Source organism: Heliangelus exortis, chromosome 28 (assembly GCF_036169615.1).
Source record: "Heliangelus exortis chromosome 28, bHelExo1.hap1, whole genome shotgun sequence".
Classification (NCBI taxonomy): domain Eukaryota; kingdom Metazoa; phylum Chordata; class Aves; order Apodiformes; family Trochilidae; genus Heliangelus; species Heliangelus exortis.
The window spans coordinates 1,514,428-1,531,951 of NC_092449.1; the positions used below are offsets into that span (position 1 = coordinate 1,514,428).

General features: G+C 42.5%; 1 protein-coding gene across 1 annotated transcript in view; it reads left to right on the forward strand.

Moving 5' to 3' along the window:
• RANBP3 (RAN binding protein 3) overlaps positions 1 to 17,524 on the forward strand; it is a 42,234-nt gene that overhangs the window by 3,932 nt on the left and 20,778 nt on the right. Inside the window, exons 2-4 of the mRNA XM_071727486.1 lie at positions 5,606 to 5,661; positions 16,689 to 16,725; positions 16,810 to 16,896. Coding sequence (XP_071583587.1) covers positions 5,606 to 5,661; positions 16,689 to 16,725; positions 16,810 to 16,896 — 180 coding nt within the window. The remainder of the gene's footprint in view (positions 1 to 5,605; positions 5,662 to 16,688; positions 16,726 to 16,809; positions 16,897 to 17,524) is intronic.

Sequence of the window (17,524 nt, forward strand, 5' to 3'; positions counted from 1 at the left end):
ATGCACTGAATGCCACAGAGAAGAGTCTGGTCCTGCCCTCCTGACACCTCCTCTTTAGATATTTCTAAGCATTGATGAGATCCCCCTTCAGTCTTCCTCCTCAGGAGACAAAAAAATGAAGGGTTTGAGGGTGTTTTCTTCATAAAAAGCAACTTATCAGTCTTGAAAATGGGACAGAAGTATCTTTTTTTCTGTTGTCAGTTATATTCACCACAACATCACTTGTTCCAGTCCTGTTTCTTGTGCTTTCTGATGTGAAGTGTGATTGGACTTTGCTTGTAAGCTCTTTTTTGGAGATGAGATGCTGGTGTGGGGTCTGTTTGTAGCTGTTGGAAGAAAGTAGAGTCTTAATTTGTTATTGACACCTTTAGAATTTTATAATACTACAAAGTGCCTGAATCTCTCTTAATATGTTTGGGTTTTAGGATGATTATTCTGCACTTTAGAACTTAAATGGTATTGAGGTGAAAAAAAAATTTTGCAGTTTGACCTGAAATTTTTCTTGACCTTCAGACAAGCCTTTCACAGGAGAGAAATTCAACCTAACCTTCTCCTTTTTAACACTTTCATTGGTCATAATTACTTTTTCTCCCAGGTGCTGTAATTATAATGAGTTAAAGTCAGAGCAGTTGTCCTCAACTGCTGAAGATTGCTCCTTCAGGCCCAAGGATGGATTTGCTTCCCTGGAATTTTCTTAGTGTGGTGTTTTTTTGTTTTTTTTTTTTTTTTTACTGTCTCTTGCCTAGGTTTCCATGTAGTCAGGCACCAGTGCATTGGTAAATCTGAAGTAAATCGAAAATTTAATGTTTCAAACACAAGTTCTTAGCTTTAAAAAGAAGTCACTTGCCTGCAGTCAGTCCAGCAAGGATCTGAGAGTTGTTTTCATTCCATGGGGCCTCCTGAAGTCTAAAGACTAATTTGAGTAACCAGGGTAGATGGTGGGCTGGGCTGTGGAGTTTGTGAGAGGAGGCTCAAGGAATTGGGCTTGGGCAGTGAAGGTTTTCCTGGGGCACATTTGGAGCTTTCCATGGTCTAGGAGATAATTAATAAAGAGCTCATCACAGTGGTGTGTGTTGGAGGATGAAAGCCACAAGGTAGAACAAGAGGTTCAGACTGAGCATACGGAAAATATTTATTTTCTTCCTGTTTTTTTGTTTGTTTGGGGGTTTGTTTGTTTTTTCCCACCATAAGGACACTGGGCAGTAGAAGAGGATGCCCTGGGAGGCTGCTTCACCTCCATCTTTGGAAAGTTAAGCCCAGACTGGGCAACCTGATTAACCTGAGCTGGCTTTATAGCTGACCATGCTTGGAGCAGGATGTTGGACTGGAGACCTCCCGTGGTCCTTTCCAGCCTGGATTATCCTGGACTCAGTGGCAAAGGAGAAGAATGCTTCCTTGGCCTTTGTGACTCCTTTGCCATAGGATTTACTCTCTCAGTCTGGTAACTATATCAAAAAAAGCACCTCTGCAATATACCAGGTTAGGTTTTCCCCCCATTTTGTGCAGTTTTTACTGTGTCTTTTCACTTATGTGGCCTTCAAGTGTGGGTTCAAAAGGAACATGGTCCATACGTGCAAAAAATTGTTGGATATTTCAGTAATGGGTTATTTCTTACTCCAGTGAAGATGCAAAACTGTATTGCAGAAATCACTTCTGTGGCCACTGGAGATGCCACCAGCTGCTGGGGTTGGTGTGAATGGGTGGGGAGGGAAAACAAGTCCATGTTTTGTCTGGTCGCAGGAACCATGCTTGACATCAGAGTTTGGTTCACTTGTCTGAGTTAAAGATCTCACAGTGGGGCTTGGTGATGCTCTGCCTAAGCCATTGAAACAGGATTTTTAGTTTCTGTGTTGTGGTTTCCAAGGTTTGCAGACCAAGCTGGGGAGGAATAAAAATAATAATAATAATAATAATAATAATAAAAAATCATTCCTTTTTCTGACAGCACACAGGGCATACATTGGTAGTTAATGACTTGACAGTGGAGGATGCTAAAGGAATGTAGCCTCTGGAAGCCAACTCTTGAGTTTTTTGTAATTACTGATGCAGTTTGAAATGTCTGAAACTTTATAATAAACTGCAGGAAAAAGTTCTGTGGATTCCATAACTTTCCATTACTGGTCTGACAGCCTCCCACCATTCAGAAGAAACAAAGTGGTCTGTGTAGATTTCAGACCTTCAGATGAGGACCTGGTGTCTCTAGGACACTGATCACTGGAGGTCTTTCCTTCTGACATTCCTGGGCTTTCTCAAAACACCTAAACTGAGGATGTTTTAGTTAGAAAACACATTGTTTCTGCATCTCCAGCTCCTTGTTTTGCTGTGTTTCTCTCTGCTTGTCTGGAGAAGAACCAAGTCTGTCCCACAGTCTTTAAGGACTATGTGCTGTGTCTATTATCTGTTAGGTGAGGATGGTCTCCTGTTTTCTTACATTTATTGTAGCTGAAGTTTGAAGGTTCCTTCTTTTATCCTGCTTTATTATATCTTTGACTTGACAGCTCCATGGATCAGGCAGATCCATTTTACTCTCGATTGTCCTTCAGACCCCATGGTAGAACAGAAGCATCCCCATGAGAACATCCCTGTCCCTAATACAAACAGCAGTTTAATTCTTCTTGTGGAATAACACTTAATGTTCCCCATGTGGGGAAAAAAAGAACTACCCAACATAAGCATTTTTCTTGTATAGAAGTATAGCCAGTTGTGGCTCTTCAGGTGATAGGAAAACATGGTTTGTGTAAGTGCTTTTGTAGGTAAAACATTAAATACAGGAGTGCTCTTTATCTAGTACATGAGTGCACTCAAAAGTAACATAATTAGGAATTGGAACTGAAAGCTGAAGCCAGACAGCTGGAATGGTAAAATTGGCAGGGAAGGTTTTTTGCCATGGGAAATACCAGATGATCAAGGGCAGGAACACTTTGCTTTTGATGTCTTGGATGAAAATGTTCCCCAAAACAATAAGGTTCAGACAAGTGACCAGTGCTTAATGAAGGTGGACAGATCAGACACTAATCTGGTGATCCCTTCTTGTCTTGGGCTAAAATAAGGGAAATATTTCCAGCATTGTGGTCTGACTGCAGATTCCCAAAAGGGGCTGGTGTTCCCTCTAAAGATTGTTCCTAAATCAGCACTGGTGCAGCTGGGAGTCCTGGTGCCCTGATGGGGTTCCTGTTGGTTGTTCTCACAGCCAGCAGAATAATGGTGTCATTCCCAGCCTGGGAGTACAGGAGGACTCTGTTCCTTCAGTGGATAAAAACTCTCAGATATTGCAAAAGTGTCTTTATCTTTTCCACCTTGACAACAGGGTTGGTCATGGTTTGTGTTCCTATCTTCTTTTCCCAGTCTCATTTGCTGCAGCAGGACACAATATTGAATTTTTACACTGTTTCCTTCTTTGGTTTTTTTCATCCACTTTTTGTTTTGGTTTTTTTTTTCCTATGAGCTTTCTGTTGCTCTGACATCCCTGCTCTGAGCACTCAGTTTGCCACAACCAGACTCCATCCCTTATTTTGTCCTGATCCTGTCCCATCAACTTTCCATCCTCACTGTAGATTTCTGCCATCTATCCTATGCCTCCTCTGCACTTCAGTGTTGGATCTGCTTTTTATAGTGTTCTTCCTTCTCTCTCAATACTTCAGTCCTTTACTGTGCCCTAACAAACCAGCAGGGATTTTCTGCTTGGGCCAAATATGTGGGATTTGGTTCAGGAGTCTCTTGTATGTTGTGCATTACACAGTCACTTTTGGGCAGGGCTCCAAAAGGGAAGAACACTAATACAGCATTTTAGTGACTGGTTTGGCAGTTTGGGATAAAAGTACTTTGGAATGCATGTTATTTGTGGCTGTAATCAGAGCATAAATGACAACCAAAGAGGATTCCAAGAAATTAACATTATTTGGAAGTAAAGGCTTAAAAGCTTGGACCTTGCACAAGTGGAGCCTCCTGCAGGAGGATTATGCTGGGGCTGAGGGGTTCAAAACAGATCCCTGGTTTGTTCAGCACTGGGGTTTGAGACATAGCACATTGTTGAGCACCTTTTTTAGTAGATTATTTTTCAGTTTTGAAATAGATGGCATTGCTTTCATGAACAGGGATTTTTAAGATTCAGCAGTGTTTGATGGCTAGAAGGACTTGGAAATTAAAGGGGGGGGGGAAAGAGCTGGCAGAATGCTGCAGCAAGAAGCTTTATTTCATTATTATTAATTATTATTATTTATTTCATTGTTACCTTTTGTAGAGCAAGTTATGCCAGTCTTGCAAAAAGCTGGTCTGGCAGTGGTTTTGCTGGGTTATCCCTCTGAATTAAACCCACAGAAGAGTGGAAAGAGGCTTTTCCACCCTCACAAATAAGCACATGGAGTTCTTGGAATAATTTACATAATCTTTGTGTGTCAGGTAAAACTTCCCCTTTGCAGGTAAACGGATGGAATAGCAGTTTCCAAGTGAACAATCTCATCCCCTTTTCCCTATATTCTGACCTAAGTGATTCTGCATCTGATTTTTGTGGAATTTTGTGATAGCCCCTTTTTTTTTTTTTTAGATGCAAAGTAATTGTTGATAGCTTTCTCCTGCTTTTCTACAGGAGCCTTTCAAGTTGTGAAAGTTTTAAAAAGAATTAATTTTATTACATGTCTAGACTGGTTTGTAAGATTGAATAATTGGTGGAACTTTTGGGTATCAGTTTGTTAAACCTAGCAAAGCTCACTTCTAGTTTATTCCCTCTTTCTTTTTTTTTTTTTTTTTTTCTTTTTCTTTATTTTTTCTTTTTTTTTTCTTTATTTTTCTTTTTTTTTTCTTTATTTTTCTTTTTTTTCTTTTTTTTCTTTTTTTTTTTTCTTTATTTTTCTTTTTTTTTCTTTATTTTTTCTTTTTCTTTTTTCTTTTTTTTTTTCTTTCTTGCCACTAAGGACATTGAGGTTGTTTTGAGCTCATGAAGGACAACAGAAAATAAATGCTCAGTCTTGAAATGAATTCTTATTCCTGAACACTAAATGCTGATGTGCTTGTTTAGAAAATAGTGTTCCACTAATACTTGAACTGGAATGTCAAGTGGAAAGCAGATGTGCTCTTAAATTATGCAGGAAAAGACTGATCCCTCTGCTAATAATATGCATGGAATGTTTGGTTTAAATTGGAGGCCCATGGATGTTGAAGATTTAGGACCTTTTTAGAAGTTTCAGTGACAATGAAATAAAAATATAATCAAGTGTCAGAATTAGGTGACTTTCAAGGAAGGGGTTTGTGGGTGTCTGCAGCAAAACTTTTGTTTTATGTGCAAGGAAAAGCTTTTGTCTACAGAACTTGTGTTCAAAATGAAACTCCTGCAGCTAAGGGCCAGCTCCAGTCTGCCTGGGTCTGGTTTGAAATAAAGAGATCTGGAGGGAAAAGACCCAACAGCTTTCAGGTAGCAGCTGCATTATTCCTAAATCACTTTTCTTCCTTTTGACTGAGCCCTTACATGGTACCAGGAACCAGTGGAAACAATTTGTGTAACTCAGATTTAACTGGTTTAGGGATTGATTGTTGGTAAAAGCATCACAGACCATAACATTTTCATAATGAATATAGTTGGAAAAAACCCCAATGATTTTTCTTTTTACAGAAAAACCTGCCATTGCTCCACCTGTCTTTGTATTTCAGAAGGATAAAGCACAGAAGGTAAGGAGATACCAATATTGGTTTTGCTTGTTTTGTTCTGACTTATTCCATGGGGAGCAGCATTTCTGTGTTGTGCTGGAACATTCCCAGGGCAATGGGCACAGGAGGAAGAGGTGCTGGAGGGCTAAGAGTGGGAAGATGTATGATAGTGGCATGAAATGGGTGGCTCTTCAGACAGAACATGGACCAAATCATGGATAAAAAGTATCCTCAGAGCTGTATCTCAAACAGGTGCTGACAGTTGCACTGAGAAAACTAGAATCTTTTTTTTTTTTGTGCTTGTAATGAAGGCAAAACAAAGCAAACCATGGTCTAGAATTTTCTTTTCACCTCTGTCTATCTCCATGTGTCCACATCTTTGGTCAGCAAGCTGTTAGGTGTCTGATTACCTTAGAGAATGGTGATCCTGTTCCTGTCCCCTGCTTTGGGTCTGGGGTGGTTGGGAAGGTGCTGGGGTCAGTGGGAGCTCCTGGAAGGTGTTGGTGGGTGAGGTTGTGCTGAAGCAAGAGCCTGGAACAACTCATCTTGTGCTTGCAGGAGGAGTAGAGCTCAGGAGACAAATAAGTTGAAGGGAGGAGGAGGAGGAGGACCTTCCATACAGTGGAAATTGGTATTAAACTGAAATAGATGTCCTGGAGAACCCTTGTGATGGGGGTGTCTGCATTCCTTTTCACTTTGGCAGTGACACATTCAAATGTTACAGCTGAGTGCTGGAGTAGAGTTTTCCATACTTTTTTCCCCCCAAACAGTAAGCCTTCAAATTTCTTATATTGTAGAAATGTTTTTACTAAAGGAAATTAATAAGAATCTCAGTATTTTGTGCTATTTAAGTCTTCCTGATTAACAATATAAGCTGTTAATGTTTGGAAAAAATCAATCAGGATAAGCCTTGTTTCAGCTGAAGCTGGTGGGACCTGAGCTGTACTTCTGTACACAATTCACTTGCTGTTGGATCACTGGCTTGTTACATTATCTGTGCAGACAGAAAATGGTCTCTAATGTTTGAACAGAAATACAGAACCATTCTGCAGATAACAGCTTTTCTTTGGGTTGGAGAAAGTACCAGTCCTGAGTTTTCTCCCAGGTTTAGCAGGCACATTCCTCAGCAGGAGGCTGAAATCTGTTGTCAGCTTGGAAAGGATTTAAATCTGCTGCTCTTGTGTTATTAGATAATTAAATATATCTTAAATACTTTTGAGAGATTCCTTCCACTTACATTTTTTCACAGTGACTTTTTAGATGTGCTTTGGGATGACAGGAGTGCTGGTGTTTGTGCTGTCACTTGGAATCATCTTTTCCTTCGAGGAAAGAGCTCCCAGTCACCTGCTGTTGCCTGGACTGTTCCTCAAATCCCTTCTCAGTTGCTCCATGGTGGGTTTGCTCCCCAGGTGGTGTCCTCTAACCTGGGGGTGAGTTTGGGAGCAGTAGCAATGCCCAACCAGGGCAGAGTGATGCTGTCCTGTGTCCTTTCTTTGCTGGCCTGGTCCTCCAGGGCTCAGCTGGCAGCTCTTGTGCTTTCAAGCTCCTTCTTGTAGCATCACACATGTGCACACCCCCTGTGACCCCCCCATCCCTGCACACACACTGTGCCTGCCTTCAGCATTGGGCTGCAGGAGAGGTGTGGCTCAAGAAAACATCTGTAAAAAATCATAATTAAAGGCTTCATGTGTCTTGGAGCTGGCAGAGAGGAGCTGGGATTCCAGGGAGAGGCATCTGTGCTTTAGGGCTTCCCAGGTGGCTCTGAGGATGCTGAGGGCTCTGGTGATGCTCTGCCAGGGCAGAGGGAAAGATTTAACTGGGAAAGGCTTTTTGGGACAGGGCTGGGCTCAGCCAAGTGTCTGGAAGGCAAAGGGGTTAGAAATGAGCTGGGGGTTGATCTAAAACCCAAGTGGTGATGGTGGTGGTGCTCAAGGGGGGCAGCATGGGTGGGGGGTGGTCCTTGAAGCAGAATTCCTGGAGTCTGCCAGTGCCATCTGTCCCTGGATTTCCCAGGAATGTATCTGAGAACAACCAGAAATGCTGATGTTAAACTGTGATGTGCAGAGCTGCATCATTTTCTTAAAAAGGGGAAGAGGGGCACTTAATAATGATTTTAGTGGCTTATATTGTGTGTGTCTGGGGCTGGAGAAGAAGAGTGAGAGAGGCATCAGTGCTGTGCTTGCTGTTTCATTAAAGGGGCAATACCTGCTTGTTGCTTGTGCTTGGGGGTTTGGTTGTGTTGATACAATAGTAATAGAGTCAGAATTTGGTGGTGCCACCCAGTACATGCAGATCAGAACCTGGTGTTCAGGCCAGCTGAGTGTCCCTTTAATCAACTTAAATCAAGAAACTGTGATGAGTTACACAGTGGTTGAAGCCTTTCACTGTATTTTTGGAAAGACAATGAGCTAAGTTAACTCAAATACTTTTTCCAAAGAAGGTGTCTGGGTAACTGCATTGCCTGCCACAAAAGATTCTCTTTATTAAATTTAAGAAAGAAAATCTGTTAGCAGAGGAATTTTTCCTAGAGCAACATTTTGAAGAAAATGTAAAACTTCAAAGTAGTTGACAAGCAGCACACTTCTAAAGCACCTTATTTCTTTATGACAAATTTACTTTAGCAAAATGTCTTTCCAGTTAAATTAACTTTCTTCTGTAAGCACAGTGCTCATGGAGGCTTTTCAGAGCCAGCACAGCAATCTGAGAGCTGAGAGGGAGGAGAAGAGATTGCACTGTGTATTCAGTCCATGATGATGGTTTAGATGTTTGCTCTTCCCCACCAAGCAGGGCATCCTGAGCAGAATTATTTTGTCTGTGGGCATTCCCAGTCTTAGGGCTGAGTTGAAATAGCTCAGTGGCCTTTCTGGAGCTAACTCTGTTATTAACATTTCTTTTTCTAGAAATCTCAGTGTGTGCTTGTAGAGTGTTAAACATCTGTTTGACCAGTAGAATTCAGAAAGCACTCAGCCTGTCCCAGCACAAATGCATACTGGACTGGAAAGTAATTTTTTAACTGGCTGCTCCAGCTCAGGTTGTCTACAGCTCAGTAATAAACACCAGAACCTGGAGTTTGTCCTGTTGGTTTAGAGGTGACAGGGATGCTTGGTGTTGAGAATGATGCCTCTTAATTTTACTTTCCATAAGGAGATTAGAGTTATTTTCATTTGCAATTAAAAGAGAGGTCTGCTCTGGCTGTTAGGTTTTCATTTTAGCTGTCAGTTATTGGGGGATGTAAAGCTGACTTTCCACATGTCTTAAGGGAGTCCCCATTTTCATTTTCATCTCCTTAACTCTTTAAGAACTACTTTTACAATGTTGGGAATACAGTTCTTGCAAATGAGTGATAGCAAGCAAGTATTTTTCTTCTTTATCCACTGCTCCTAATGCTTCTGACAAGCTGAGGTCCCAGCACTGGCTCTAGGCTGGAAAATTGCATCAGCTGAGCAAGACTCAGCTGTTAAGATCTGAAAGCAACATCAAGTCCTGACCTCACTGTGTTAAGCACAGAATATTTCTGTTACTCCATGATCTATCCTGATAACTTCCACATAATGAGTTGTTAGTAACAGTTTCATCTTAAAACCAGGAAATTTTGAAAATAAAAAATACTCAGCGTGCCCAGGCTTCCCTGACAATATTAAAATGTATTTTGACTATTTTGAGATTTAATGACAATTAATTCTTGAAAGATTTAGAGCTTCACTGAGCTGAAATTAACCTGCTGATAAAATTGTACACACTGCTGGCTTTTAATAATTGCTTGTGTTTGAGGCCAGGACCAGGGTATTATCTGAACAGAGCTGGGCCCTTACCATTTAAAAGCTGCATTTTATTTTTGAGGTTTCTGTCTGCTGTTTAGCATGGACCTGGGCAATGGGGAGCATTTTTAATCTCTCTTCATCCTCCTGAATGCTGAGAACAAGGCAAGATTCTGTGGGTGACATCTTCACCTGGCTGCTTGGCTCTCCAGGTACTTCCCAAGAAGAGGTTTGGCCCACAGGTCCAAGCTGGGAGGGTGGCCTTGGGCTGCACATCACCTGTGGTAGCCAAAGGACTGTAATTTACTTTTTATCACAGTGCAGTTGTTCAGAATAAAAGCCTTTCCCTTTGTCATTCTTCAGAGGTGTGCAGGATATGGCAGTGCTTCATTTTTGTTCTTCATTTGCTGACCTGCAGCACAAAGTGATCTGAAGAAATGTAAAGAGATTGTGGCAGAAATTCATAGAATCATAGAATCCTAGGGGTTGGAAGGGACCTCGAAAGATCATCTAGTCCAACCCCCCCTGCCAGAGCAGGGCCCCCTAGAGTACATCCCCTAGGAACGTGTCCAGGTGGGTTTTGAATGTCTCCAGTGAAGGAGACTCCACAACCCCCCTGGGCAGCCTGTTCCAGGGCTCTGTCACCCTTACAGTAAAAAAATTTTTTCTGATATTCAACTTGAACCTCCTATGCTCCAATTTACACCCATTACCCCTTGTCCTATCACTGGTCACCACTGAGAAAAGCCTAACTCCATCTCCCTGACACTCACCCCTTACATATTTGAAAACATTGATGAGGTCACCCCTCAGTCTCCTTTTCTCCAAACTAAAGAGACCCAGCTCCCTCAGCCTTTCCTCATAAGGGAGATGTTCCACTCCCTTAATCATCTCAGTAGCTCTGTGCTGGACTCTTTCAAGCACTTCCCTGTCCTTCTTGAACTGAGGGGCCCAGAACTGGACACAATACTCCAGGTGTGGCCTCACCAATGCAGAATAGAGGGGGAGGAGAACCTCTCTTGACCTACTAACCACACCCTTTCTAATGCACCCCAGGATGCCATTGGCCTTCTTGGCCACAAGGGCACATTGCTGGCTCATGGGCATCCTCTTGTCTACCAGGACCCCCAGGTCTCTTTCACCTACACTGCTCTCCAGCAGCTCAGCCCCCAACCTATACTGGGACATCGTGTTGTTCTTCCCCAAATGCAAAACTCTACACTTCCCCTTGTTGAATTTCATCATGTTTCTCCCTGCCCAACTCTCCAGCCTGTCTAAGTCTCTCTGAATGGCAGCACAGCCTTCTGGTGTGTCAGCCACTCCTCCCAGCTTAGTGTCATCAGCAAACTTGCTGAGGGTACATTCTATACCCTCATTCAGCTGAATTCCTCTCAAGCCCCAGTAGTGTGCATGAGCATCCTGTCACCTCCTCCTTGCAACAGATGGGCAAACTTTAACATTGATAAAGGCAAACATTGGTATTGCTTTCCAGATAATTCACTATGAATTAGAATTGTGTCTGAGGTGAATGGTATCACAGTGAATGCTGGATAATAATGTTACTGCTGTTTTTGCAGAAGCTGGAGCTGTCTTCCCTTAGGTACAGTGTGTGGAGGAAATGACAACTTAAAAAGAAGGTAGAATCATAGGCTTGTGCAGCTTTGATCAGGCTTGAGCAAGAGCAGAGTGGTTCATCTTAGAGCAGTGGTTAGGAGGCTCTGGTCAGGTGCTCAGTTCAATGTCAAAGTTCCCATAAAGTTCCCGAAGTTTCTTCCCATAAAAGGGAAGAAAAACTAAATTAAGTAAAGCCATACAGGTGGAGTGTGGCCCGAGGTAGATGGGACACCAGGTGGTAAATTTTGGAATAGTCAGGAAGCCTTTGGGTTCTCAGCCAGTGGGGAAACAAGGGAGGGAAAACTTGGGACTAGGGAATAAAAAGGGATTCTCAGTGCACACAGGGTGTGCCTACTCTGTGGGTCACTCTCTCTTGCATGAATGTAAATAAAATGGGTTTCAGTGAGGAGTCTGAGCCTATGTTGCTGGAAGCATCAGCATTTCTCACATCTTATTAATTCTTAAGTCTAGGAGTAAAATCAAGGATCTTCAGGCACTAAGGGAAGGAGTTGTTAGAGCCCCACAACCCCATGGCTGGCAGGATGCTCTTCTGCTGGGGAAAGAGATTTTTAGCTAACTTTCCAAAAAGTGCATTTGCTCCAGCTGATTTATATTTATATTTATGTGTGTGTATGTGTATATATATATGTGTGTGTGTGTGTATAAATATATATATATAATTTTTTTTTTGAGGGGAGGCAAACTCAGCAGCATCCATTTCCTGGTTTGTGTGTATTTTAGTTGTGAAAACAGTGGAAAAGGATGAGCAGATCCTCTCCCTGTTACCTTGAGGTGGAACAGCTCACTATTTCTTTGGCTTTTTGATCTCTATCATCAGTCTCCTCTAAGCCATTGTTCCAGTGAGTAAAATGAAATTTGGGACTTCCTAGTGAGTGTAATTATAGAAGACATCAAGTATCAATTTTTAGGGTGTAAACCTAAAAATTTTTAGGTGTTTTAAGGATAAATATTCTTCTAAAGGAGTGAGAATGTGGATACCTGTGAGAGATTTTCTTCCAGCAGTTAGAGCAGGATTGTTTATTCCCTCTGGGCCATAATGCTACAGCTCCACAAAGTGGGCAATTAATGCTGTGTTTCCACTGCACACAAACAGGGCTTTGCCTTGCCAACATGGAATTTACTTACCAGGTGAAAAGCAGCAAGAAAGTTGCTAAATCAGAACTCTTAAGGGTTTGGAGGAAAAAAAAAAACAAAAAACAAACCAAAGCAACCAGTACCTTGAGGCAGGAAAACCTCTCAGTGCTGTGAAGATTTTCCCTGTTGTTAATTTCAGTTTTTTCTACTGGTCGTGCAGCAAAAGTATTTTTCCAAAAGTTAGATGACTGCATGACTGTTACCATACAGCCTTTCTGAGCCATTTTAAAATGGTTTCTCATCTTTCTGGTTGGCAGCCCCTGTTTTCTTGGTGCCAGGTGAGTGTCAGTGCTCATTGTGACCACACACTAGGTGTGTCTTTGCTAGCTCCTTGCCTGCCAAGGCTGCTCCACACAACCCCTGCACCCTTTCTTGCATTTGTTTGGTTTGGTTTTGTTCAGGAATGGGCTGTGTCAGGTAAACCCAGTGCCAAATGGATTGGCATCACAAGGTACCAACACCTCTAGGTTAAGCACCTTTTGCTGTCCAAGCTGTTGCTTGCTGCAGCAGTTTTTCTATTAAAATTCGTTTTCTAAGGATTAATACTTTAAATCTGTCTGGTCAAGGTAATCATAGACTTCTATATCTCCAAATTGCCAGTGTTACTAGAGCTGTCCAGAACTTACTATTAACCAGACTTCCAGGAAAAAACTGCAGCAAGTGGTCGTTAGCTTAGGCTTGTTCTTAAAGAGCAGAAAATCTTCACTCGGGTAACCCAGGGCTGAGAGACATTTAAGAAGCAGAAATGTTGTTGTGCTGGAATCCCTGCCTGTACCCAGGAATTCTCTGGGCACCCTGGAACATGACTGCAGTCACTTGAAACTGCTGGGACAGTGCTCAGGTGTGTGAGCATTCTTCAAATCATCCTGGTTTCTTAGAGCAAAGCTGGCTCTTACTTTTAAAAACACAGAAGGATGAGGAGTCTGCAGAGTGATTGCTCTGCTCTGCCAGAGCAAAATGGAATTTTCCCTGGGCCTTGGGAAGATAGGTGGATCAAGAGTGGTTCTGAAGAAGACACATTTCAGATTTTTTGTGTACCCAGTGGTGTTTGGCCATGTGCAGGCTGATGGGATCTGTGCTGAGACATCCCCATGGTGTGTCCTGGCTTCCTGCAGCAGCAGGGAGCATCTCTGGCCAGAAGGACCCCTTTGTTTAAGAGGTTCTGGAACAGCTTTTAAGCTGAAATGGGCTCATGCAAACTACATGAAGTTCAACAAGGCCAAGTGCAAGGTTCTGTACCCAAACAGAGACAATCCTATGCATGGATACAGCTTGGGAGGAGAAAGGATGGAGGGCAGCCCTGAGAAGAAGGACTTGGGGGTGGTGGGGGAGCAGGAGCTCAACATGAGCCCTCAGTGTGTGTTTGCAGCCCAGAAATCCAACCAGGTCCTGGGTGCATCAGCAGCAGCACAGACAGGAGTTGAGGGAGGGGATTCCCCCCCTCTGCTCTGCTCTTGTCAGACCCCACCTGGAGTGCTGGGTCCAGTTCTGGAGTCCCCAACATCAGAAGGACACAGAGCTCCTGGAAGGTGTCCAGAGCAGAGCCACAGAGGGCTGAGCAACTCCCTGGGATCCAGGCTGAGGGATTGGGGTTGTTCAGCCTGGAGCAGAGGAGGCTCCCAGGTGAGCTCAGAGCAACCTCTAAAATCTGAAGAGGCTACAAAAAAGCTGGGGGAGGGCTTTGGACACAGGGGGGTAGGGAGAGGACAAGGGAAATGATTGAAAATTTGAAGAGGGGAGATTGAGGTTGGACATCAGGGAGAAATTCTTTGCTGTGAGGGTGCTGAGCCCCTGGTTGCCCAGGTTGCCCAAGGAAGTTGTGGCTGCCTCATCCCTGGAAATGTCTCAGCCCAGGCTGGATGGGGCTTGGAGCAGCCTGGTTTAGTGGGAGGTGTCCCTGCCCTTGTAGGGGGTTGGAACCTGGATGATCTTTAAGGTCCCTTCCAACCCAAACCATTATATATATATAATATAAGATTTTTTGCATCTTAAATATATTTTTCAAATGTAAACATATAGGTGTGCTCATACAGACTCCACCTAATTACATGCTGAATTTTTTAAATTTACCTGAAATTTCCCTTACCTTCCCCTTTTCTGCTCGTTTTTGGGAATAAACAGAAGCTGAAAATTTTGAATTTTGTGTTCTTCTCTGTTTATTTTAACAACTGGGTGTGGAGGTAATGGGTGTTAACAACTGATTCTCAGTCATTTGAAAAAATAAAGTCAAGCCTGGGTATCTTAAATGCTCAGGCAGGAGTTTCAGTTCTGAGATGAACATAAATGAGTTTCTTTGACCTGTCTGTGCTTGAGGATCACTTTAAGGGGTTATGACTATTTTTTTTTTCTCCCCTTGGCTTTAAATTCCTGAGTCTCTGCAAGTTTTGAATCTGTTGCATTTTTCTGGTGAGAGTTTGTGCAAGATCAGTCACAGCTTCCCCAAGCAGTAATTGACAGTTTGAGCAGAGTAGGAATGGGTATGGATGGGAGGCAGCATACCACATAATCCGGATTTTTAGGTGCCCATGTAGGAAAAAATGAGAGAAAAGGGAATCCTTTTTTAGTTCTGTGCTGCATCTGCTTAGAGCAGGATTGGCAATGTCAGTGGCTCCTGTAACATTTGTCACGTGGACTCTTGCATTGCTTTCATCTTCTGAAACTCCTGGATCAGGAAGCATGGAAATAATTTGGAGGAAGTAATAAACTTGGCCCTCAGTGGCTTACAGTGACAATGATGTGGATAATTTGAAGCTTGTGCTGGACAGGTTTGGGGTTTTTTGTGCCTGTTCCTCAAGCACTGGGAATATGGGATGTGGAAGTAACAGCTTCAGAAGTTTTTGAAGTTCAGGGAGAAATCACTTGGTATTTAAGGATTTTTGCACGTAGAGATCTGCAGTTCTAATCATGCAATTTTTTTTACCAAGTGGTTTTCTTTTGCTTTCAGGATTTTTGCTTAAAGTTGGGACAAGGTTCTGGTGTATGTGACACCACTTGCTGTGTAAAACAGGATTTTTTCTGACTTGAGATCCTGTGATCTTGTGATTGCTGAAACAGATGACAATGTGGTTTTCCACTGAAGCCTTTTCAGGAACTAGTAAAGCAGTTTCTTGATGTTGTCCCTTGAATGTTACCAAGGGTCATGACCATAAACCCATCTTCCAGCAAGGAGAACTTGAAGAGCATCAAACACAGAATTGCTGTGACTGGGCTGATGTGGGGGTGGGTTATGTGTTCCAGAACTATCAATAGCTTTTCATTCCCTGGGCTAAATGTTTCCAAATTACTTCCCTGGGTCCTAGTGAGACTTCTCAGCTGATGGGACACAAGGCAGGAAAGCCCTCACACTGAATTCCATGGACAGAACTCAGTGTAAGGGGGTTTGGATCAGCACTGTGTAAAACACAGTGTCCAGATTCCCAGCACACAGTGCTAAGTAGAATTGTTTGTGTTTTCTGCTCCCCTTTTGCCCAAGGGATGTTTTTCAGGTGGCAGCCTGACCTCTCCTGGTGTGTATTGCCCCATCCCTGTTCATCTCCCTCCTCTCCGTGCCCAGGTGGGGCAGGAGCAGCTCTGGGGCTGCTGGGCTGTCCCTGAGGTTTTGGGGTTTCCCAAGCCAGCCAAGCTCTGAAGTTTTGGGGTTTGGGGTTCCCCAAGCCAGCCAAGCTCTGAAGTGAGGAGGTCTTGGGCAGGAGAGGGATGAAAAGGTGGTGGTGTTGGCCCAGTTTGTCAGGGTTTGCTCGTGAGATGAAGGTAATGATGCTGCCCTGGTCACCTTCCCTAGTAAAAAAAAGTCCATCCTGGGGTTATGTTCTGCAGAAAGAAGGGAATTGTATTGGTTGAGGAGCTGGCAGAACAAGGAGAGAAACCTCTGGTGATGCTGAGGAAAGATGTGGGACCTTTGCTCAAAGCCTTCTGAATATATATATATATATATATATATATATATGTATAATATATATAATAGTTTTAAGGGTGCCATGGTTCCTGCCTTGTTCCTGACCCTGGGGAAGATGCTAGGAGAGCAATCAATGGTTGGAGAGCAATTCCTATCAAACCATCATATAGAGTATGCTTGGAAAGCCATCCCTCCAACACTGGCCTTTTGTTTGTCAGTTACATTAATTAGGAAAAGGGAATTGGAATGAAATAATGGGGATGCTCATAATGAGCTTGGAGCTTCTATGGTATTCTTAAAATGAAACCAAATCTGAAAATTGTCTGTTTCAGATTTTCAGTATATGGAAAGGTGTTGTAATAATTGTTGTATGGTCTCTAGGGATGTTAGTGCCTGGATGTGAATTTTCATATATCTTATTTATAAATGAAATACTTTCAATTAATTGTATTTAATAGTTTTGGGGTGAAATGCAATAGGCCTACATGTAAGTCATAAAAATAATGCTTTATCTTGAGTGGGTATCAGTAACAGTAAAGAAGAAAATCTCCAAACTGATGATGAAAATGTTCTGATTGAAACGTTTGGTGTGTGACTCTTGTTTTATTGCTGTCATCTGCTTTCAGAGATCAGCAGATGGATCAAGTCCAGAAGATGGAGATGGTAAGAGACTTGATGATAAGATGAAACCCCACCAATGTGTCTCAGCAGGATTTTGTGCATTTTCTCTAATGCTTTTTTCTGCAGAGTCTGATCGAGAGGATGGGAGCTATTGTCCACCTGTAAAGCGTGAGAGAACTTCATCCTTAACTCAGTTCCCTCCTTCTCAGTCAGGTAAATGGTGCTACAATATTATGGATGAGAGGTGGATTTCCTTCTTACACTTTTTTTTTTTTTTTTTTTTTTTTATTTTCCCTCACTCACATTCAGCAGTCTGCAGTGCTTGGGCTTAAGGCCACAGCACCCACCTACACCTGAGTGTTTCTGCAGTCTGGCAGAAAGTTCAGTGAAGCCCTAAGGAGGTGAAAAGGAGGCTGCTTAAAATATTTTTTATCTGTAAATTCATGTATATTTGGAGTCTCAGCATTTAATCTTATGCTGTTAATTTTAAGGATTTTGCAGAAATCTGGTTGATTCATTGGGATCAATTAACAAATTTAAGTCAATGCTACATATTTTAAAATTACCCTGCTGCAAATCTTCCACGTCTCAGGGTGTGCTTGAGTTACTTTAATCCTTTTTCCCACTCCTTTTAAAGGGGAGAGGATTTATTGAATTTTAGGAATGTTCTCACCTGGCAAATTCAAGAGAGAATGGCCACTGCCTGCTCATGTGCAGTCAAGGCAGCAAAATCACTCCAAAGGCCAGGCAGAAATTGTAATTCACATATTTGGGAATGGTCATATTTGATATTTATGTTCCCTCACAGGAATGGTCTCTAAAATTTCTTTCTGCAGGCAGT